At 37.7% G+C, this 23,988-nt stretch overlaps 2 protein-coding genes across 2 annotated transcripts; one reads left to right on the top strand and one right to left on the bottom strand.

Moving 5' to 3' along the window:
• Positions 1-1,289: 1,289 nt before the first annotated feature.
• On the top strand, positions 1,290-2,854 carry LOC137410172 (uncharacterized). The gene is made up of 3 exons (XM_068095754.1): positions 1,290-1,447; positions 1,583-1,775; positions 2,588-2,854. Exons 1-3 carry the CDS (start codon positions 1,350-1,352, stop codon positions 2,852-2,854), a joined length of 558 nt encoding a protein of 185 aa, XP_067951855.1. The 5' UTR covers positions 1,290-1,349.
• Positions 2,855-3,768: 914 nt separating this feature from the next.
• LOC137410181 (ATP-dependent 6-phosphofructokinase-like) lies at positions 3,769-23,803 on the bottom strand. The gene is made up of 20 exons (XM_068095767.1): positions 23,640-23,803; positions 22,062-22,135; positions 21,800-21,877; positions 21,529-21,718; positions 21,170-21,380; positions 20,880-20,988; positions 19,878-19,973; positions 19,689-19,781; positions 19,298-19,423; positions 18,183-18,247; positions 17,764-17,842; positions 16,471-16,688; positions 16,119-16,209; positions 15,862-16,014; positions 15,323-15,487; positions 14,802-14,866; positions 8,682-8,793; positions 8,434-8,539; positions 6,790-6,895; positions 3,769-3,903 (listed from the first exon to the last, which is right to left on the bottom strand). Exons 1-20 carry the CDS (start codon positions 23,758-23,760, stop codon positions 3,777-3,779), a joined length of 2,385 nt encoding a protein of 794 aa, XP_067951868.1. The 5' UTR covers positions 23,761-23,803; the 3' UTR covers positions 3,769-3,776.
• Between the last annotated feature and the right edge of the window lie 185 nt (positions 23,804-23,988).

Below are 23,988 nucleotides of genomic sequence, written 5' to 3' on the forward strand. Positions count from 1 at the left end.
CTCTTTACGACTGCTAAATAATTCGGAGTAAAAATCAACCATTTGCAATGGTGACTCACCTTTATCAGATGGTTTTAATAGCAGTATCACTGTACAGTTCCCATGTTTTAATAATTTGGCAGATCAGCAGTGGTATGTTAATATACTGGGACAAGTTGTTACTACAACACACATATCTGACAGTGTAATGTTTGGTTGCTATGGTGTCATCGTTCTATTAAAATTTTTATCGCAGTGTCATTCGACAAAAAGCAAAAAGAAATACTCTCAAAAGTAGTTTAATGTGAGAGAAATGCTACGAGCAATAATAAATTTGAAATATATAAACCATAGCGCTGTATCAATAATTATTTTTAACCTTAATAGTTAAAGATAAAGGTAAATTCATACAACTAGAGAAATACAAATAGTTTTATGACTCGCTAGGAACCAAAGGCATAATTTTATATCATGTTCTTCTTATTGACAGACAAGTCCTTCACACAGAATACTCCCAAATGAATAACAAAAATTTTATTTAAACTCTTAAAAGTATTTCCTGATATGTTTACATAAGTTCATCTCCCACAAATACTAAATAAGTGATTTATGAACATATCTTTAAAAATATGTAGTAACTAGTATGCTGGCAGTTTTGTGGGCCGTGAGAGATCATCATGTATAGTCAATATGTACACATTTATTCCTCGAAGTGGCAAGGTGGTCCAGTGGCACAGTTGGTAGCATGTGTAACTTGAAACTAGACATTTGAGTTCAATTCTTGTGTGAAGAACATTTTTCAAAGCTCCTAGAGTTGCTCATCAACGCGGCTGTCATTATAATAAAAATGTAAAGCAAGCCAGCCAGCTACAGAAGAACAAAACATATGCCCATAGACCTATTAACTATAAGTATACGTGTATAGTTAATAGGTCTATGCATAGGCCTAATTAATTTTTCACCACAAGTTTCAAATCTAGAAGAGTCCCATAAGCGTGTTGTAAAGCATTACCAGGTCCATCATATAATACGTTACGCTCCGCTAACGCTTAATATTTTGTCCAGACTTGTTTGTTGTTTCGTTTCCTATTCAAATGTAAATGACGCTCTTTGTATTGCGCAATAGTGTGAGTCATGGAAAATCCCACAGTAATTATCCGAAGGTCAAATCCTAGGAGACAATCATCTCAGTTTGTCAGATTTTCTCTGCATGACTAGGCCTGTCACATTGACCCGCTTGTTATCATGAGCTACTAGCTAGTCTTTATAAGCGGTCAATCTCTATCATTAATTGTCAGTAGTGTGAGCGACTCACTGCAAGCAATATACTCCCAGAGTTTGCTATTTTCTAGTTTAGCTTACGACATACAATGGAAAACTGTTGTAATTGCGTACCTCAAAGATTTCTTACAGGAGACATGAAAGAAGATGATATCAAAGAAAATGTTCGAATAATTGAAATTCACAGGTAGAGTTTAATATTTTTATTTTAATGGCAGAGAACCTTGCGACAATGACATCTACTTGTTGTTAGACTTGCGCGAATCATAGACATGACTGTAGAGATAGATGATTGTTTTACTAAACTTATCTATATTACCAGGTCTCTTGTTTATGCTATTGGCAAAACAGTCTACCCAGAGTACAACTTCATCGGCCATGACCTTTCAAAGTTTAGTTCTGCTGAACTCGAACCTTATACAATAAAATTTGTAAACAAAGCTCCTGACAGCGAGAATCCAGCCTGGGAATCTGCATTGGAACATCATTATAAGAACAACCCCCACCATCCACAGGTAAGGAAACATGACTAAATGTGCAGCCTGTAACTTAATTAGTGCTTGTATAGACACACCTCAATAAAAAAGTCAGTCTCTAATAGATGTACAGCATTAGTAATAGTGTTATAACTAATATCTATGTCTGTAGTGTTATAACTAATATCTATGTCTGTATTGTTATAACTAATATCTATGTCTGTAGTGTTATAACTAATATTTATGTCTGCAGTGTTATAACTAATATCTATATCTGTAGTGTTATAACTAATATCTATGTCTATAGTATTATAACTAACATCTATGTCTATAGTGTTATAACTAATATCTATGTCTGTAATGTTGTAACTAATATCTATGTCTGTAGTGTTGTAACTAATATTTATGTCTGTAGTGTTATAACTAATATCTATGTCTATTATAGTGTTATAATTAATATCTGTAGTGTTATAACTAATATCTATATCTGTAGTGTTATAACTAATATCTATGTCTGTAGTGTTATAACTAATATCTATGTCTGTATTGTTATAATTAATATCTATGTCTGTATTGTTATAACTAATATCTATGTCTGTAGTGTTGTAACTAATATCTATGTCTGTAGTGTTGTAACTAATATCTATGTCTGTAGTGTTATAACTAATATCTATGTCTGCAGTGTTATAATTAATATCTAGGTCAGTAGTGTTATAACTCATATCTATGTGTAAGAGCTACCAAGACAGCCTTTTTCGCTGGTGTGATTTAGCTACTGTTTGCTCGAGAAAATCAAGATCTTTTTGATTGGATGGCAAACTCTACCTATATAAAAATACCGTTATTTGCAGTATTGGGAAGGGAAACCTATGCCGGAAGAGTTTTTAAAAGAGAGCATAATTGACATGCTCGCTGCCAGATACCAGTACGCAGAAGCAAAGGAAGTCCTACCAGATCAACTGCAGCCAGAAATGTTTGATGTTCAACCTATGTATCTGACCCGATATATCGACTCAGACAAGAAGAGGGTTCAGGATGAGCTAGACAGACTGAAGGCCATTGATTGGCATGCAGTTCCAATTCAGGGCCTCAACTTCAGCATCTCTTCCAAGAAATGAAGGAACAAACAGACATTATACACCTACTAGCGCAGGCTTTTTCGTTAGCCAGTAAAAGTTATCTTATGTCGACCTAACGCCAGTGTTCAACTAAATCCTGTTTCTAGGCTAGTTAAAAGTTGGTTTATATTCAGTCTAGTGCTAAAGTTTATCAGTTACTACTGCTCTGACTAGCGATGGTCATACAACAGAAGTCTCATATGAAAAGCTCATGGAAATAGAATCTTTCTTTTCATAGCTGTGTTTTATTCACTTTCAGAATATATTTACAATAAAACTATCAACTTTATCACCAAGGCCACGATTCATGCAACCATTATTGTCAAAATGCTGCTAAGCAGCTACAACAAAACACACTACATACAATAAAGAGGTAGGATTGGTCTGCTGTAATATTGATCAGGAGAAACCAAAGCTACTGACATAAGAGAAGGCAACTCTTGTAACTTGGTATTACGAACACGCCATTGAAATAACGGAACAGCACCAAAACAAAAAAGGACAGGGTAATGGTGATACTAAGAATGGCTGAACTTCCAAAATGATGAGTCAGAGAAACAACCTTTATTCTTTATAAAATTTCAGTAATAAACCACATACAGTATGTATAAGAGGCCAGCCAGGTTTATCAAATGGGTTGTGTGAGGTCTTTACCATCTGATGATGATTATGATTCCTAGGCTACCCTTCACTATCACAGCTCTTACTAAAAATGTTATATCACAGTCATCCAGGCAAACAGCTGTGCAAGGGTCTGTAAATTTTAGTTTCTAGAATCCCACTGTGGATTTCACTTGAAGGAGCAATATTCAATGTTGTGATGTTGTAATTAAGTATTGTTATAAGTGAAAATCACTCAAAATTTATCTTTCACAAGTCCTTCATATCTTTCATAATGCTACTCATTACTCTACTCATTTTCTTATTCACTGGTAGACACACTGGTCGGTTCATCCTCAGCTTCAGTTGTGTAAACAGCATCATGTCTGGCCATTATATTGAGCAGGGAGCGCAGGCTAAGCCACCACTGGTCTCGAGGCAACCTCTTCCTATAAAGATACAAATAAGATGAGGTGGTAGTTCAACTTGAGTGCAGCTACTTTAATAGACATCTTACTTATCTGCATTATCTAGATGCTGTATGAAATGGATGTCTATGAGTGTTACCATATATGCCTACCTGTAATTGCTCTCTGCCTGCTTATACGCTTGCTGCTTACTTGCAACTGTTTTCTGCCCATCTAAATGCCCATCTAACTATTTTTTACCCACCTAAAGCAGCTCTTTCCCCCACCTATAACTGCTTGCAGCGTACCTGTAACTGATTTTTGCTCACCTAAAACAGCTCTCTGCCCACCAACAGCTGCTTGTAGTCAACCTACAACTATGTGAGGCTCACCTATGATCACTTCCTGCCCAATAGTGATACCATTACTGCCTATGGATAACAAACTTCTGACACCCATAATAACACCTTGACCTATCGTGATTGCTTTCTAATCCCTCTTACCAGCCTGAGTGAGGTGCTTCAAGACCAGCTATGAGTTGCCCTCGAAGTGCCCTAGAAGGCTCGCTAATGAACAAACTACGAGTAATGCAGACCTAAACCACAATGAAGATCTCATACTAAAATAAGAGAACTAGTTATTTGGAGTTGTCATGTCTATTGCCATTTGCTGGAGGTTACTTGCTAAGAGTTTTATTTGCAGCCGGTGCTTCCATTTTATATACTCTCAGACCATGCGAGGTTAAATCCTTCTGATATGTGCTTTGTATGTCAAAACAGTCATGTGTTAAAACAAATATCTTAGTAAGAGCACACTGTATTTTGTTTAATTCGTTCCCCAGCCAAAAGAATAATCAACGAATACTTCAGGTAATTACGCGGAGCATTAAAATAAGTGCATTATATAAAATAATGTGAAAAGATAGATAGTAAAAACTAAACTATATGTGAGAAACCAATTTAATGAAGCAATAACAAGTCAATGAATTTATTGTAACTTTACACAATAACAGAAATATAGGCTAACCAGTGCAACTTAATCTAGGTAACTTGTAATCTTGTATAAAACCTGAAAACCTTCTATAGTCTTTTGTTGCTTTATTACACATTTTAAGCTTTTCAAGATTCTTTGCAAGTAGCATGTTAGAAATTACTTCTGAGTGCAATTACATTTGTTTTCAAACCTTTCATCACCATATGGTGTCAAATTTGTATATTAGAAAGGAGAGGTTTGACTGTATTACAGGTATAAACAAGTCATATTAAAGCTTCTTTAATATGACTTGTTTATTAGAAAAGCTTTAAAAATTTTGTGCAAGTTGATCTTTCAATACATACTACACTTTGCACTTACACTTTGCACTTACACTTAAAGGTTGACTTGCAACGAAATTCACATTACAGTTATTTGGTATCAAAATATTCACCATGTCTTACTCTGTTGTGTTGTAGGTGCCAAATATGTGGAAATGTTATTACAAGCTCTTAAAAGCTCAAAAACGAAAAGCAGCCGTAGATTGGAATCTCTTGATTTCAATGACGTGGCCATGAAATTTGGTTATTGTCTTGTCACGTGATGTTCTCACGTGAATTGAAAGGCCAATAAAAAGCTCAATATAAAACTTATCGTAGTACTAGTTTATGACAAACACTTCGGGTTTTACCGAAGACCCCGTATCAAATATAGATGCTCGCTACTTTACAGTTTTGTTTCGGTTTGGTCTAATCGGCAAGTCGTAATCTGATCATGTGACCCAATACTTCGCAAATAATTTCTGCAGCACTTTTCGATTATCACAAGTGACAAACAGGCTCGTCATGATTATCAGACAATGATATGTACTCCTTCAAGATAAGGCTAAAAAATTAAACGAATTTTTACGGTAAGTTATAGGATATCACTGCTAAAAGTGACAGCATTACGATGATGATAAAACAGACGCGTAAGAACAATAGACATGGTTTTATTGAATGCGTGAAATATATTTGTGAAAATATTTTGACGAATAAGGTTGCATGAAAGTGTAAACAGAAACCATCTCTCACAACTGCGTCACATTTGAGCCGTTTGGGAAAGAGAATCCAAGCTCCGGCGGTCTCGTGTGGCTGCGATTTTCTGTTCGTTTTTTAGCTTTTAAGAGCTTGTAATCACCTTTCCACATATTTTGCACCTACAACACAACAGAGTAAGACATGATGAATCTTTTCATATCAAATAACTGTAATGTGAATTTTGTTGCAAGTCAACCTTTAAGTTAGTTAATTAGATGGTTTCAGCAGAGCTGTAAAATATAGTAAGTTAACCTATATAATCTAACCTAAGCCTGATGCTATGACACTGTGACCATTCAGTATGTTTTTATGAAGCGGGTACTTCGCGAGTTTGCCATCAAAAGCAAGATGGAAGCAGCACAAATCTCCAAGTTAATTGAGTTTTGTTACTTCTGACAAAACTCAATTTATCAGAAGTAACAAAACTGACCAACCAGTTTTGTTAGTTTCGTTACTAATAAACTGTTTTGTTAGTTATACACTGCCAATATACCTAAAATCCCTAAAGGACAGTTACTACACTTACCAGTATACTTACGAGTGGTAAGAACAACCTTAGTAAAGAAGATGTCACAACTAGCATACTAAAATCTTTTATTTCATGTAACGCTAGAATATTAATTATGGCTTTGACACGAAGATATAACAAACTCGCATATGACCTTAACTGCTATAATTCATGCTATTTTGCTATAGCATAGCAACACTCATTGCTATAATAAATGTGACACACCCAGCTCTAATATGTACAGCTATAGATTTAGTTGTTACAACAATGAGCAAACAGCAGCGCACCAGCAGCTGCTAGAGCACTCCTAGAAGCTGACTCATTTATTCCATCAACAGTTGAACACGAGCAATAAGACAAGCCACTTACTCTGTATCAACGCATTCAACTAGAGATGTGATGGGAGTAAATACTGTCTCCCTCCTCTTAACACCAAGCAGACAGGCAGACTCGTCTGTATCCGCAACTATGCAACCTGCAAGGGTATGTCAAACAGTGCTCTTTAGCCTCTGTACTATGTAGGATGCTCTTACTACAAATACTCTCCACTGTATAAGAAGACTACTGATTTTAACATACAGCCAGCTCTCAGCTGATTAGCTACATAGCAACTATACTGAAGCTTTTAATGCTTTGGTTGAGAGAAGAAACAAAACTTTTTCTATAATAAGAGCCGTGTCAGTCCATTCGTCTGAAGCCACGCTCAAAAGTTAGAAAAAAGAATTGCTTGCAACAAGATTCAAACTCATGACATTTGGTTTGGTAGACTAATTATCTACTACTTGTGCCAAGCTCACACCATGGCAAATTTCCGAATAATTGTGCAGTTACTTATTACACCTGATAATCTCACATGGCGCACTGAACTGCCAGGTTACTAGCAACCAATAAAGCAAAAATAAAATAAGTAATTTAGGAATGACACTAAATTTTTGAGACAGCAATGCCTTTTATTAGATTTCATGTGATAATTCTTTACTTGTGAATCCAAATTTCCACTTTATTTTTTATCCACCATAGATGAATTTTGGTTTGAACTTGAATAGCTGCTCCTAACAAGCATTGGTTGCCTCTTTAAGATAATATTTGCTGAAGTCGGCGATTATATTTTAGCACTAACATGGGCTTTAATAAACACAGCATCGCATAGCTACACTTTTAGTGAACAACACAACATAGCCACAATAGAAATTTGTAACAGCAGCTAGTTTTCCCACACAAGCACTTCGTAGAGACCAAATACACCTCTATGCTAAGTTACATGGACCATTCCAGAGTGATGATAGTTAATATTTACGATCAGACTGTCTGCACGGTGAAAGACCAAAAACCAAACCAATACAGATAATTTTTATTAATAAAGCCCTGTGTGAGTCGGCGCAAGTCTGCTTTGCGAGTTAGTCTGTCTGTTAGTCTGACGCTATGTGTTTCCACATTCTTTGTCCAATTTTATCCAACCTTCCCACGCATGTGCTCCATGCCTTCCGCCAGGTCATCATACAAAGTTGATTTCAAATCCCTGTCTGGTTCCTGAGAACCCAGCCTATTAGAACAACCACCTCTTGCATGCATCAAGGATAATTGCCCTCAATGTAAGCATTTATGGATTGTGGTTGTGAAAGCAGCGCAGGGAAATAAATGGTATTCGATTGAAAATCTACAATCGTACTAAATGGTATTCGATTGAAAATCTACAATCGTACTAAATGGTATTCGATTAAAAATGAAAGAAATCTAGGGCACTCCAAGGTCAAGGCTAGTTTCTTATATAAGTATAATGAATGGAAGCTCTGTAATTCAATATAACTCAATGAAACTCAATTCAACTCAATGTAACTCAATGTGAATCAATATAACTCAATGAAACTCAATTCAACTCAACGTAACTCAATGTGAGTCAATATAACTCAATGAAACTCACTGCAACTCAACGTAATTCAATGTGAATCAATGTAACTCAATATAACTCAATGTGAATCAATGTAACTCAACATAACTCAATGCTCATATTACCTGTATCAGCACAGCGATATTTCATGCACATCTTTGTTAGAAAGTGTGCAGCCTTCATACCAAACTTTGTGCCCATGTTGCGATCGAATGGACTTGCACTTCCTCCCTATAGAATTTATCAAGACAGCGGCATTTATTTGCATATATGCCAACAGCTTGAAGGAAGAAACAGCAGAGGCATAAACAAATACCTGCAGTATGTGTCAACTATCAAGACCTATTAACTCAACTGTTGAGCATTCCCTTACCTGCTGCATGTGTCCCAGAATATTTATACGTGTGCTAAAATATCCTTTCCCTTCTTCGGCAAACAGGTGATATATGAAGTTAGTAGAAAAGTTTTCATTGGCATTCTCATTTCTATAGAATATAAATAAGCCAAGCGCCATGGTACATCCAATAATATAATAAGAGGCAGCAGAGATACACAACTTGTAAATATGATTGATCACTTTTTGACAAGATCTTGAACCTGAGCGCCGTTGATGAACATTACAACACAAAGGGGAATTTAACATTCCTATTGTCTGTGTGTGAATTGGTTGCCTTCTATGGTAACTTGTCTGGCTGTACACAGCCATGCCAAGGGTTAACATAATGAACGAACATAACAACTTTAACTAAAGACTTCATTTAATTGAACCACACAGTGATGAACATATCTTGTATGTAAGTTTTAATACATGTATGCTAAACTTGCACTGCTTCCAACAAACTGTAAGTGTATCACCTTGTGAGAACTGAGAGGTCGATTACATTCAGTTAACTAGCGTCAGCGTTCTACTACATATCTAAAGTGACCTTATCATCATGCATCGCTTATGTCGCTCAAGGACGCTGACCCTGTTGCCTTCCCAGGAAAGCCTTACATTTGATAAACTATAAATGAGCTATTGTTTCATTCAACGATATCAACTTGAGTAGTGACGTTTGTCAGGGGCAATCTCATGGCTTATCTTTGATACTGATAGACATGTGGCTGTATTATACTGTGTTTTAGCCTGCTGAATAATACATTATCCAGAAAATACTGGCTGGATATTCCCAGTTCATATTTTACATAATAAATTTACTGGTATTCGAATGCCATTATCTACATGCTTGGGGGACATTCCTGGTAGAATGCCAGTAAAGCCATGAATCATAGCGAAAACACACCCTTCCTACCTAATTATTACAACAGTGATAGCCCAAGTCAATATAAAACATACATGGGCATACCAGAACGATTGCCAAGCATTCCTATTTTCAAGAGCAAAGGCAACTAACAGTAAAATGATATATATATATATATATATATATATATCGTTATGATCATATATTATCATTCACATAGACAGACAGTGACAGTGTGTATCCGAAGGATGAGATGGTATGGTAACGCGCCTACAATTAAACCTGATAAGGGTTGTTTCAGTGATGAATATTAGGCTAATTGTAACAAAAGCTCTTCAGAACCTTGAACAACAGAAAATGATGGGGTAATAATGGCGTTCAGATGATTAAGTGTTTTAGTTGGTCGAGTAAATAGTCAGTTTTATAGCGGTACAATAATGACGAGACACAGTTTTTATATTGACCTGTAAGAGCACTGATGAGAAATCGTGCTGAATGATTATAAATTGTTTCCAAGAAAACTACTTTTGATAAAAGGAAGGTCGTTTCCTTAATAACAATTTTCGTAAAATATGTAGTCTGGAGTCGCCACACCTCCTATAAGGCAATGAACAGGTCCGTGATATTTTCATCTAGAAAAGGTCCGGTTACACATAATTGGCTATGGGCCAATTAGGTTTCATGGTTTAAAATACGCCTTTCAGTAGTGCTGAAACAGGAGATGATGTAAATTTATATAATATGATGCACACACTAAACAATCTTGATGCTTAATTGGGATTGGACATGTTACAAGAGATAAGCTATGGCATGCCATAGCGGGCAGTACCAAGTCAGCCAAATAGCCCTCGAGCCGGTCCTCGTAGAAGCACGGTCTATGATCAACTAAACAATGCAGCTCTCGACCTCATCTAGAGATTGGACTAGTATAGCCTGCAGATGACATTTATAACCCAAGTGCATGTTGTTTCCTGCTTAAGTAATCAGACTTGCACAAGTTGCCTGGCACATAGCATGCCTGTATGAATGTATGAATAGAAAGTGTGGCATGACAGTCAAACCTCAGCTCATCACCATATCATTTAAATCAATCAGCATATGATATGAAATTTGAGCAAATATTTGATGACATATGATGGCCAAAGTTTCTTGAAGCATTAATTTTGCAGTTGTGTAAATCAGTGCATGCATACACAGTTCTCCTTCATATAGTTCTACTCTAGTGTTCGACTAATATTAAACAGTACCCTCATACCTTCCTTCTTTTCAGTTTTATACTAGATTTTAGTTTTATTTTAATAATATTAAACAATGCTCTATTCTTTCCTTTTTAGTTTTAGAGTCATGGATCACAAAGAAGACTAGTGTGAGTGATGGGAGTGGTCAAAATGAAGGAAGGCAATATTTTCCTTAGAAGTAAAGCAATGCTTTCTTTAAAAAAAATAGGAAGAGATTTTAGAAAAACTCAAAAAATAATTTTTGGTTTAATCTCGGATTAAATCAATGAAGCTGTCTCGTAGTTATTAAAGAAAGAATTGTGAAAGTGATGTGAAGAAAAGAACAACTGAAACAAGTAAAAGATGAAATACTCTCATATGATCCCTAAAAAAAATTTAAAAATATGAAATAGCTACACAAAAAGTAAGTTAGGCTAACTTAGTTCGCATAGCCTGAGAACTGCCCTGTAATTCTGTCACAGCCTCTACCTATCAATCATCCTATCTATATATTCCTTTGGCCCCAAGGCTATTAAGCTGTATTTAACCTAAAAGAAAAGTGGCAAAAATCTATTTTTTATTAGCTATAATACAATAGTGTGTGTGTTCGCTGCGTGTCACACTCTTCTGCCACAGTTACAGTTTGAGATAAATTATTGTTATAAGCAGGATTAGAACTCATGACATTCAACATGGTAGACCGATACTTTACCACTGGCACTCTTCGACTTCCCTGTCTTGAAAATAATAAAAGCCGTGCCCATCTGTTTGGCCATCTGTTTGAAGCCATGGTAGAAGGTTGGGAAAAATATTTTATCGCACAAGATTTGAACTCATGAACATCGGCTTGGCGGTCCAATACTCTTACACCAAGGCTAATCGTTACCGCCCAGCGTATTAGAATAGTTTTACGCATTCTTACTCTTTGCGCACTGGACGATCTATCAAAGTACACTAGACTGAGGGAGTACTAGTTAATTAGTAATTTAGTCTCTCAAATATAATTTAGTCTAAGGGCAGATCACAGGCTATTCTTAAAATGTCCATGAAGCATAACCAGTACTAGCTATATTATAATTTGTACCCTAATGAAATAGGGCCGATGAGTTTTTCTTAAACAGAGGTTATTGGTGGCCAACCACCCTACCCAAACTACCTCCTACTTTTAACAACTAAGGCTAGCTTGTGATTGATGTTTATCAGAAAGGTCAATAAATTTAGCAGATATCAAGTGCACTGTGTAAACTATTTTGCAGAACCTAAATGCTGTAACAACTAAAGGGTGGTAGAAGACACCCCCATAGCCTAAACACGTTGACCTCAACGTAAATTTAACAGCTAGCCTATACCAAATATCCAAAAAGGAATTTTTGTATTGAAATTCCCATGTTGGAATTTTTGTTTATACAAACACATGTCTTCCTTAGTCACACAATGATAAGATAAGTCAAGTACTATATGATTCACTGGCATATGTGCCGACTTAACACGCCTTAAGCAAGTAAGGCATGTGGTACTAGAATGCCAACTGTCCAATATAACTTAATTGTCCACATGCGCAGATACTGATACACTTTTCAAAATATTTATAATAAGATGGAATAAAAACTTGAAAAAGTGGTTAAATGCTTTCTTATATTTCAGACTCTATATACTAACGAGAATAAACATTTCAGAGCAAATCTTTACTGACATATTGAAAACTTCAGTTTATCACGAAACATCAACTGATAAAGAAGGGAGAATTTCATGCGCCTAGTAAGACCACTGCACAGGGCAATTCAAGCTGTAGGAAATGTAAAAAAGAAAAAATTCTTTTTTATTTTGCGATAAAGATTTTCTCAATAACCTTAACATAGCCTTGCAAGCAACCAAAACCCTTCGGATACACACGGGCACTCACTCACACGTATGTACACACATATATATCTTATTATATATGTAGATATCAGATACGAATAGGTAACAAGTAATATATATCATATTATATATGTAGATATCAGATACAAATAGGTAACAAGTAATATATATCATCTACTATATAAACGGCAATCGTTGTCTATCTATCTATCTGTGTATCTGTCTGTCCGCCTTATAGAGCGGTCTTTTCTTTTATCGTCGTACGAATTTCGGTCGAACGAAGCCAACCGAATTAATATGAGTACTAATTATCGTAATTTCGTAATATGGACTATTAGCCGCTACTTTTCTCTGACGATTTGAGCCAAGCGGCTTATATAAAGGTGTGGCGATTCTGTTGTTTTTCTTTCACCGCTCGAGCGCATTAACCGAAATCCCCGGTTAGCACGCTTTTTAAACGGCAAATTTTCTGTCGTGTTAAAAACATCTTTCCTGAGTTCTGCGGCCTATACAAAGGTGTCTATACAGCTATACAAATGTACTATTCATTAAATAAAATAAATTAACGAGTAGTTATTTACATGCAATTAATATTTACTGCCAACGTGTACCGAGAAGGTCACGTAAACGTTTGTTTCTTGGAGCCACTGGAAAAACGCATTTTTCACCTACTAAATTTCCACATCAAAAAGGTAAGCGTTTCTTATACGACGTTGTATTGTCTATGAATTGCCACATCTCCACTACTTAATAACGTTGGATTTGCCGCTGTTCGTGATAGTGGGTCATGTTCATTTCCTTCAGCAGCCGAGTTACTAATTTTTTTCCAGCTACGAGTAGGCCTACTGTAACTTACTATTACAAAACTTTCACGAGTACTTCGAGGGTTGCGATACGCTATTGTGAAAAGAAAGAGAGCAGCTGCTATCGACTTACTGTCACCCTGCATCAGCCATGACCAGCTATACGTCGCCTGCTCAAAAGTAGGCACACGCCGAAAACTGTTTCTTCATATGCCCGACAGAAAAACCAAAAATGTTGTCTATCCGCATGTGTTGCGTTGAACTAAGGGAGAGAGAGAGGGAGAGAGAGGGAGAGAGAGAAAGGGAGAGAGAGAGCGAGGAGGAGAGGGGGGAGAGAGAGAGAAGGGGGGAGAGAGAGGGAGAGCGAGGAGGAGAGGGGGGGGAGAGAGAGGGAGAGAGAGGGGGAAGAGGGAGGGAGAGAGGGGAAAGAGGGAGAGCGAGGAGGAGAGGGGGGGAGAGAGAGAGGGATAAAAAGGGAAAGAAAGAGGGAGAGAGAGAGGGGAGAAAGGGAGAGAGAGGGGAGAGAGAGAGGGAGAGAAGGGGAGAGAGAGGGAAAGCGAGGAGGAGAGGGGGGGGAGAGAGAGCGAGGGAGAGAAGGAGGGAGAGAGAGAAAGGGGGAAGAGGGAGGGAGAGAGGGGAGAGAGAGGGGGAGAGAAGGGGAGAGAGAGGGAGAGCGAGGAGGAGAGGGGGAGAGAGAGAGAGGGGGAAGAGGGAGGGAGAGAGAGGGGAGAGACGGAGAGAGGGGAAAGAGGGAGAGAAGGGGAGAAGGAGAGAGAGAGAAAGAGAGGGGGAAGAGGGAGGGAGAGAGAGGGGAGAGACGGAGAGAGGGAGAGAGGGGAAAGAGGGAGAGAAGGAGAGAGAGAGCGAGGAGGAGAGGGGGGGGGAGAGAGAGAGGGAGAGAAAGAGGGAGGGAGAGAGAGAGAGGGAGAGGAGAGAGACGGAGAGAGGGGAAAGAGGGAGAGAAGGAGAGAGAGGGAGAGAGAGGGAGAGAAAGAGGGAGAAGAGGGAGGGAGAGAGAGAGAGAGGGGAGAGAGAGGAAAGAGGGAGAGATGGAGAGAGGGAGATGTAACTGCATATTTGGAGTTGTTTTACGGTATGAAAGCCAACTCTCAATAAACCTTATGCTGCCCGTGAATCTGCTCCTGTAGACGGGTAATGCAGCTAGTATTATATATGTAGATATCAGATACAAATAGGTAACAAGTAATATATATCATATTATATATGTAGATATCAGATACAAATAGGTAACAAGTAATATATATCATATTATATATGGAGATATCAGATACAAATAGGTAACAAGTAATATATATCATATTATATATGTAGATATCAGATACAAATAGGTAACAAGTAAAAGCAAACGTACACAAGTATTAATCCTCGCTGTATTTCACTGTTTTCCACCTTCATCTTCAGGATGCCGATGTCCCTCTAAAAAAGTGTCACCAAGTGTTGAGGCTAACAGACTTACTGGCATGTTAATACAAAGTCTGTATTGAGAACGAGTTTCCTTGAACTCGTTAGTCAATTTGCTTTGCCACTAACCTGTACCTTAAGCTACTAAATTAAGCTACCTAAGTTACTAAATTTTCTTAACATGTCCAAAAAGAAATCTTTTCAAAGACATCAAATATGAATACATTATGTACAGGCATGCTAAGGTGCTAAGGATATTCAGCATGATCAAAGATTATGAACTGTGACAAGTTGACAACAACAAAAAAACGTATGAAGATTGAAGATAAGTAGTAGATAAGTGCATAAGAAACTCAGCGAATGATTTACAAGTGATTGTTCTAAATGGCACTGAACAGACAACTCCTCTTTCAGTTTGAATAACTGGAACTATTATAACCAGCATTTGGTGGCAATAGCTAAGTGACGCACCTGTAAGTCATTGCAAGTAAACTTTTCCTCATTGATGTACGCTGCGTCAGCACCTCCGGCGAGCCCACTTAGTGTTGCTAGGTAACCGCAGTATCCTCCCATTGTCTCTATGATAAACACACGTCGTTTGCTGCCACTAGCCGACTGCTTTATTCTGTCACAGATCTAGAAGGGCAAGGCTATCATATAGTGCTACGAAGTATTCACATATGCTCCCACAGTACTAGTTGGAGACACAAACTGTGTCCATTCCTGCCCCTTTGCACCTAGTATCATAGGTGAGGCATGTGGCATTGTTAATTTAGACATACACAACTGCAAAGCAGCTTTCATTCCATCATAGAAATATAGAGTGATGAGAGTTTAGTACTGAGTTGTGTAGTTATAATCCCTTTGCTAGCAGCGTTTCTATTCTAAATGGATGTGCATACATGACTGAAGCTAAACAAGCCCTAGCCTTATTCGAAGTGTATATAGGTGCAGACTTCATATCATGGAAGGGCACGTGCAATGGTTCCAAAGGAGGCCTGCAAACTTACGCTAACAATCTCATTGAGTGATGTATCAGAGCCGAGAGAAAAGTCAGTGCCAGGCATATTGTTGCTGATAGTACTAGGTACAACAACTAGAGGAATACGAAATGCCGGGTGGTCCTTGCGCGCTTCCACCATCTGTACCACAGTTTGGTACGCCTGCAAAGATGATGTAAGAATACTAGAATATGCTACGTTAGGTAAATGCCAGGTATATCAGTAGACAGCAGTTTATGCCGGGAGTAGCTTATAAAGGAACCCACCTCAAATCCACCAACAACCATGAGAGCATCAATTGAAGAGCTTTTCAGGGCAGCAGCAAGATTCCCTAGACCAATTTGTTGGGGCAGAGTTCTAAAATTGGCAAGATATAGAAAAAGTAACAAAAATACTAGCCAACTACTTGTTATTAGTTTAACAGTTAGAGTGAGTAGTTCTTGGTTAAGTTCTTTTGTAAGAAATTTGATTAAATTAGATTGATTAGGAAGACAAATCTAACAATCATTTGGACTCAAGGTGTAACCAGCACCATCCCAAAGAAATCACATAATAGCAGGTAATAGCGGAGCATTATAACTAGTATGATGAAGGAAGGAAAAAAGAATGGAAACTGACCGTTTTGTGCCAAGTTCACTGCCACCTTTGCTGGCCCAACCGTGCACATCACTCCAATTTAGGGGCTTCGTCTTACCATTCACTAATCCATTTAAACTGTCATAGACCCCAAGAACGTTATGATCCTTGACAAGAGCAGCACGCACAAAGGAACGTACAGCAGCATTCGCACCACATGCTGGAGCACCCACAGCCACCACACCGAGTGTTACCTTGGTCTGAAACCGAACGCATGTGGTGAGGTTTTGGCATTGTGAAACAGACCCGGTGTTCAAATCAATATGCCCATGTTCTCTATCCATTTAAAGCAAAATCAGGCAAGAATAAATTACTTATCGAGCAAATCACAAAAATCTATGCCTTTGGTAGCCTAGCATCATCTGAAAGAGACAGCATGAGAAACTGGCTTGGTCTGAAATAGACAGCGAGAGAAACTAGCATAATCTGTAAGAGACAGCATGAGAAACTGGCTTGGTCTGAAGTAGACAGCGAGAGAAACTAGCATAATCTGTAAGAGACAGCATGAGAAACTAAGATTATCTGAAAAAGTTGTGTTATGCCTAGCAATACACAAATTGAACACACTATAAACCAAGCAGTCAGTTTTTTCCATTGTACGAACCTAATTCTACAATATCAAAGCTGATGCCAAAATGAAAAATTATTTAAAACGAAACACACAACAAAAATTGAATCATTGGTGAGAAAAAATGACCAAGCAGAGTTGGAGCCTGATTTCTCTGCAACTAAGCATTTGTGAAAGTAATAGATGTATAGTTACAATACTCTAGTTATAGTGATTTGCCCTGACTACATATAGTTAAACTTTTTATTTCAAAATGCAACAATTGGAACTACATTGTTGATTTTAGCTTATTGTTTCATGTGATATCACATAGGCACGACATCAACAACTGGAATCAGAGAATTATGAGTGCAAATAAAAAACATTCTCCTGTGCACATAATTATGTAGCTTCAGTTTCTTGAATCTAAATAGCACCACGGAGAGCAGCGCTTGCACCCCGTCACCCTAACCGTTAACTCAAGTAATCTTAGTCTAGCGTGTCGAATGATGATTTTTGAAGACGGCGAATTTGATAAATTCTATGAGCTGTGCAATAGGATCAACGTAGCTGTCAATCAAATAGAGTAGCACAACAATGTTGATGAGAAAAACAGAAACACAATCACAAACATTGTGTAACTACTGGGAGAGAGATGTTAGCTGACAGCGAGTACCAAGGAAGAGCTGGTTAGACTAGCTAAAGACACTAACTGGTTAGTGACTGACCTGCCTGTCTGTATTCTCTATCTCTGGTGGAGCCAACCGCGACAAGTCTTTATATGTAGATAGGTTCTTAGCAAAACTACTGTAAATAAAAAAGTACATCTAGGAGCTGAACCAAAACCAATGTTATCGAGCAATTATCATAAAAACATCTGTTTTGAAATATCGTAAATCATCAAACTATCTTAGACATAAAATTCTCACAAGATACCTTCAACAGCAGTTCCCCCGCTGCTGCACATCCTCTGCATTAAAGCACTTACAATCATTTTATGATAACAGACTGAGTCAGCTGTTGGGACTTCTCAGTACCAGCATTAGTTTTACTGCCTCAGCAAGTGGCCTAACTGTATTAATAAATGTAAACAGAAAGATTACCTCCTACACACACAAACGTTGCATTTAGTAATCAGACATCCTACCTCCCACGAGCATGAACACATTCTTCGAACTCTCTCTTCCTCATGGCCTCCTGTACAGAAAGAGTCTGAAACATAAACAGAAACATAACAATAGCAAACTACTAATTATAATAATATACCATTGCCATAACGTATATCGCTATCTGACTAGCCTTGAAACAGTCTCAAAGATATAAAAAATATACCGTGAAACCTGCATTTGAATGCCACCTTTATTTGAACGCCACCTTTATTTGAACGCCACCTTTATCTGAACGCCATCTCTACATGACAGCCACTATAGGAGAAGGGTTAAAAAATACAGCACCACACTTAATTGAACACCATCTAAATTTGACCGCCACTCTGACACTCTTTATCAACCCATAGTAGAAAGTGATCAGTAGAAAAGTGCCTACAAAATGGTACTAATAATGACTCGGTTACATCAATAACAATTAATGCTTTCGTTGTTGCTGTAATGGTTGCCATGTTTTTAGTGATGATGTACCTGAAAAGATCAATTGTCACGACCATCCGAACTACACTCTGATTCGAAGTCACTAAGAACTAAATCTGATCCATTGTCTTCAGACTCGTCCATAATGTGGTTTGCAATCTGAATTGAGGACTTTAAAGTGTTTTGATGAACGATGAGAAAACTCTTCAGGAACATCATACGACGTAATAGCAGCCATTGTTATGGAAGAAGTTCGTTTTCTAGCTCAAAAGCTTTGTGGTTTTTTCTTTAAAACTTTACAAGCGACACCATCGAGATAATTAATAACTGTATCTGGCTAATGTTTTACTCAAAGTAGTTCCTCGTTTAACTCGGTCTGATACTTCGACGTATATGAAAAGTGACATAGCAAGAATGCTGAAGCCGACGGCATCGATGTCGCTGTGCCCATAGGAGAGTTCAAAATATAGGCAACATTGGCATAGCTTCACCTGTAAAAGGGTTAAATTTATCTTCCCAAAATTTTGACCAGCTAGTTGAAAAATACAGCGCCACCCTCTATTTGAATGTCATCTCTAATAAAACGTCACTATAGGGGAAGGGTTAGAAAATACAGCATCATAACATTTAAATAGAGGTTTACAGTAACAATACTAATAAAAAATAACCTGCGCACCTTCTCGACACAAAGCATCAACCGTTTCCTCACTATCTGGTTACCATCTAAGGTAATGACCATCGCAGGAGATGTTGCATCAGCTTCTATAAGAGACATGACTGCCTCCGCACCCATTCGTGTTGCCTACCAGATAAAACGCACACTATCTGTTATAATCAGTGTCCTATAGGAGCACAAAGAGACAAATATTCAAACAATTGTTCATTATTTCAATACAAATTGCGAGTTTATTAAGCGCTCATAGACCATCTTGTGAAACTTCATAAATTGGTGTCTTCGGTGAATGTTAGTAGCTCCGCATCAACATGTCAGAGCTACATTAAATTAATGATCCTTGAGAAGTGATATACAAGTTCCTATAGAACAGTATATTGATAGAAGTGCATACCAGGAGTCTGTCAAAAGCAGAAGGATTGCCTCCCCGCTGCACATGTCCAAGAACTGTGACTCTTGTATCATATCCTAATCTATCTGTTACTAACTGAAACAAAAAAGACCCACCATTATAGGTACTCAGACACTGCAAAGTTACAAGTACAATAGAAATATAAAGTACTCAGGACACATCACTACTTGCATTTTTTATGTCAAGGCCTGTGATTGGAAGTCCATGAGAGTTGATAGCCCCTTCAGCAACTATTATGATGTTTAACCTTTGACCTATTTCTCTTTCCTGTAAAGTCATCAGCAAGTTTATTATTATCAACAGTTATCAAAAGTTTAGCGACACACATACACATCCACATACACGCATGCAGGCACAAACTGATGACAAGTGTAGTCAATGGATATACTACTTACAACAGACATCTGCAATAGCTACACACCACAGCATTATTCAAAAACGTGTTGCAGGAAAAGCGGCTTGACCAATGAAAACTAGTTTTGGTAAACTACAAGCCATCACACTTTTGCTGGATTATCCATAATCTTTATTGAAGTACTGTCAGCATAGTAATTATATGTTGATTGACTAGAGACAGTATCCTGCCTCTAGTTGATTGACAACGATTAGAGGCAGGATACTGATTACACTAGTATATTTTTAATTAAGGAAAAACATTGAGCTAAAGATGGAAATCAGCTGACCACCAAAAAAAAAGCCAGGTTTATGAAATGAACTAAACGTGTGAAGAAGTTTCAGTCTTCTGTTGATTTAATTAGTTAAGAATCACCCTAAACTCTTTCATAACATCAGAGACCTTGACGTATCTGTTACAGGTTCATAAATAGTTGTTACACAAATACTAGCCTGAGTATATAGAAATACTATATGATTAGATAACTAGAGAATAAACTTTTCTTGGCCAATTAGGCACGACTGACAAAAACCAACATGTGTTTTCACCCCAATAAGACACAGATGGACAAGGCATTGGCTACAGCAATGACACTTTTTGTCAGCGTATGTATTAAAGGCCGACCCTGACATTACCTTGAGCATGGTAAGTGTATCAAACAGCGGTAATCACTACGAGCAACAAAAGCACCACTAATAAGATTCAGATGTTTATCCCTCATCAGCTTCACCAACCACACAATTGATATTACAAGTAAAGTATCAGGTAAAACCTTTTACCCTTTTGAGCTTGTTGCACAGTTGATCTTCCCAGCCGTCTGCAACCGGGCTTTCAGGTATGAGCACAAAGTCAGCTTCACAGGCCATGGCAGCAACCAGCGCCAAATACCTTGAGAGCAGAGAAAGATTGCACACATCTAAACATGTCATAACAAGCGATATGTTGCATTATCGAACAACAGGTGTATAGAATGAAGCTGAAGAAAAGTTTCATGCATAAGATTACATTGTGGAGGGAATCGGAGACTGTAGTGAGCCACGCTGTTGGTACCTAGGCTAAGATCACTTACCCACAATGCCTTCCCATTACTTCCATGACAAAGCATCTCTGATGGCTAGACGCAGTTGTTCCAATGGCGTCTACAGCCTCCATAATTCTGTGTAATGCAGTGTCAGTTCCGACAGTCATGTCAGTTCCACAGAAGTCATTGTCAATAGAGCCAACTATTCCAGCAATGTTTAAATGTTGGTTCTCTTCTGTTTGCTTCAACGTTACCTCCCCTAGCAAAGATGTACAGGTATATACCTAGTCTTTATTGATGAACTACACACTTAAGCTTCTAAGTAAACATAAAATAACTCCTGGCAATAGCAATAGATGAAACCATTAGCAAAGTGAACACAACCCTTGACCAAGGAAGAAACATACCAGACTGCAGCAGATCAGCAAGAAGATCCGTCCACTCATTCATAAAACAGTTTGCTCCGGTAAGACTACCATCTCCTCCTATGCACACAAGGTTGCTGATTCCTCTGATCACAAGGTTCTTTGCTGCCTTCAGTCGACCCTCTCTCTCTCGAAATTCTTTACATCTGGCACTTCCTATTACAGTACCACCCTGCAGCATAGACAATATCAATAAATAAAGACAATTATCAATCACATGTTGCTTGGTACAAATTTATTAGCCAATGCTTACCTTCTCTATGATTCCTGATACACCATGCCAAGAGGCCTCCACAATATGTTCTCCACCATCAACCATGCCTTGATAGCCCTAAAATAATAAGCATTCCTGTTACACTAGAGAAAACTATAGTTGAAGCAATACAGTCATGGATAAGTGAAACCAGCAGGAGTGAGATTAATGATTTACTATCCATCAGAATAACTCTCCAATTTTCTGAAATGACTGTGGTTTTCCACAAAATACAATCAGGAAAGAAAAGTTTGGGCAGTACCTCCCTGATAGTGTAGACTTTACAGCCTAGATACAAGCCCATCCTTACAACAGCTCGCACTGCCGCATTCATCCCTGTATTATAAGATAGTATTGTTTATACTTTATAACAGCGTTACATCAATAAATTATTTGGATTAAAATACAACTTAAAATATTTGCAAACTGCATTAGTTGTTTGTGCTGTTTGCACATTTGCTATACAGAATTTACACACATTCTGTATAGTAAATATTCAAAGGATGCAATTTTAAATAAAGTGGATAAAAAAATTTATGAAGACAAATCAGATGTACATACGCTTTAAGGAGGATAGATAACTCACATAACAATCTAGACATGCCATAGTATTCTAAAAGCCTCAAATGTGTGGTAGACTGGATGAGATGTCGATCTGACCAGTACCAATAAATCGTTACTCTTTTACTGCAACAATACTCCAGGTTACATGTCCACAACCATTATAGCACCTAGTATCCTGACAGCTTTGTAACTAAAAAATCTTTAACGTTATAGACAATCCATTATAGTAAGATTGTTTGTTCTGAATATTTGATGAAACTTTGTTTAAAAAAGCCTACCATTCGTCACAAAAACAAATTCCATAACAAATATAAGTATTGCTTAATTGATACCACACCCAACTGTTTAGGTAAGATCACCTAGGCTGTAGTGAAGAGGACTAAAGATTTTACATATATCTTTTAACAAAAACAGCGTATCATACAGAACTGAAAAGAGTTATTTAGTGCAGAAACTCTATCCCCGTCGCAAAATCAGCTTAAATTCTGTTTGGTGTGTTGATACAAATAAAAAAAACCAGCGGTAAACAAAGTGAGGTTTTCAAGATATTTGTCGTATAATCGGGATAGTGCTACATCCAGGCTACATTTATGTCTGAGGTAACGGCAGTTGCGAGTTGTCACAGCCAATAAGTTGACAAAGCCAGGTGATTAAGTAATAAAGCAATATATAAATGAATGAAAAAAGGAAATACAAACATGTTTTTGAAACTATCACATGTATTTAATATCCTTTTACACACCAGCATTCTTCTCCTTAGATGTTGATATTGGCAAGGGCACTCAAACATAAAAGTTAAGAGTTTTAATGTGCTGATATGCAATATGAATGAACTAAAATATATTCATTTTGTAAACCATGCTTTCTGCGGAGGTCTGAGATTACTCGGGCACTATGGGATGTGCACATGTGCCCAGACCTGCCAACCCAAAAGTGGGGCAATGCGTGAGATTTGGTTTTGGGGCAATTGATGTATCAACGATAGTATATATAAAATTGTGAAAATTGGGGCAAAAATCTCACGCATTTTCATTTTTTCTTTGGGGTGATTGCGTGAGTCTCACGCCCAATGCGTGAGAGTTGGCAGGTATGCATGTGCCACAATGGTACGTTAACTTACGAATTGTAGGTTACATTTTTAAAGCGTAATATATTGACTAAACATAGACCATTATTTAAATAATTTAGAGCAGCCACAAAACAGTGCAACATGAAACGGTCAAACGCTATTGCTGGAGTGTTAGCTTTTCCTTGCAGTTGTATCTTCGTAACACACCTTGCGAGTCGCCGCCACTTGTGAATACAGCTATAGTTTTTCCTGAAAAAGCTCGTGGTTGTAATCTCATTCTTTCATACTCTGGCAAGCCAATAATATTTGCTTTGTTATATTCTGACATAGTTTCTTTTCTCTCTCGATGTTACAGAAACTAAAATTATTGAACGTAGTTACAAACGCTCGTACGCCGGTGAGAAAGGTCTTTCTATGGTGAAACAGCGATGCAACTAGATAGCGCAGACCATTGTTTACCTAATATAGCAATCGGTAACTATAAAGAAACTATCACTAATAGTACTAGGTTCCAAGGCTATAACCACGTTGTTTAAGGTTATTCTCTAACCTTATT

Source organism: Watersipora subatra, chromosome 1, assembly GCF_963576615.1.
Source record: "Watersipora subatra chromosome 1, tzWatSuba1.1, whole genome shotgun sequence".
NCBI lineage: Eukaryota > Metazoa > Bryozoa > Gymnolaemata > Cheilostomatida > Watersiporidae > Watersipora > Watersipora subatra.

What these genes read in the sequence shown, in the direction of transcription:
- LOC137410172 (XM_068095754.1), top strand. Translation starts at nt 1,350, where the DNA reads ATGGAAAACTGTTGTAATTGCGTACCTCAAAGATTTCTTACAGGAGAC. An exon ending in CGAATAATTGAAATTCACAG is followed by an intron (nt 1,448 to 1,582) that starts GTAGAGTTTAAT and finishes CTATATTACCAG; the next exon opens with GTCTCTTGTTTATGCTATTG. An exon ending in ACAACCCCCACCATCCACAG is followed by an intron (nt 1,776 to 2,587) that starts GTAAGGAAACAT and finishes CGTTATTTGCAG; the next exon opens with TATTGGGAAGGGAAACCTAT.
- LOC137410181 (XM_068095767.1), bottom strand. Translation starts at nt 23,760, where the DNA reads ATGTCAGAATATAACAAAGCAAATATTATTGGCTTGCCAGAGTATGAA. An exon ending in GTAATGGGAAGGCATTGTGG is followed by an intron (nt 20,989 to 21,169) that starts GTAAGTGATCTT and finishes TCTGCTCTCAAG; the next exon opens with GTATTTGGCGCTGGTTGCTG. An exon ending in TGGTTGTTGGTGGATTTGAG is followed by an intron (nt 16,015 to 16,118) that starts GTGGGTTCCTTT and finishes TCATCTTTGCAG; the next exon opens with GCGTACCAAACTGTGGTACA.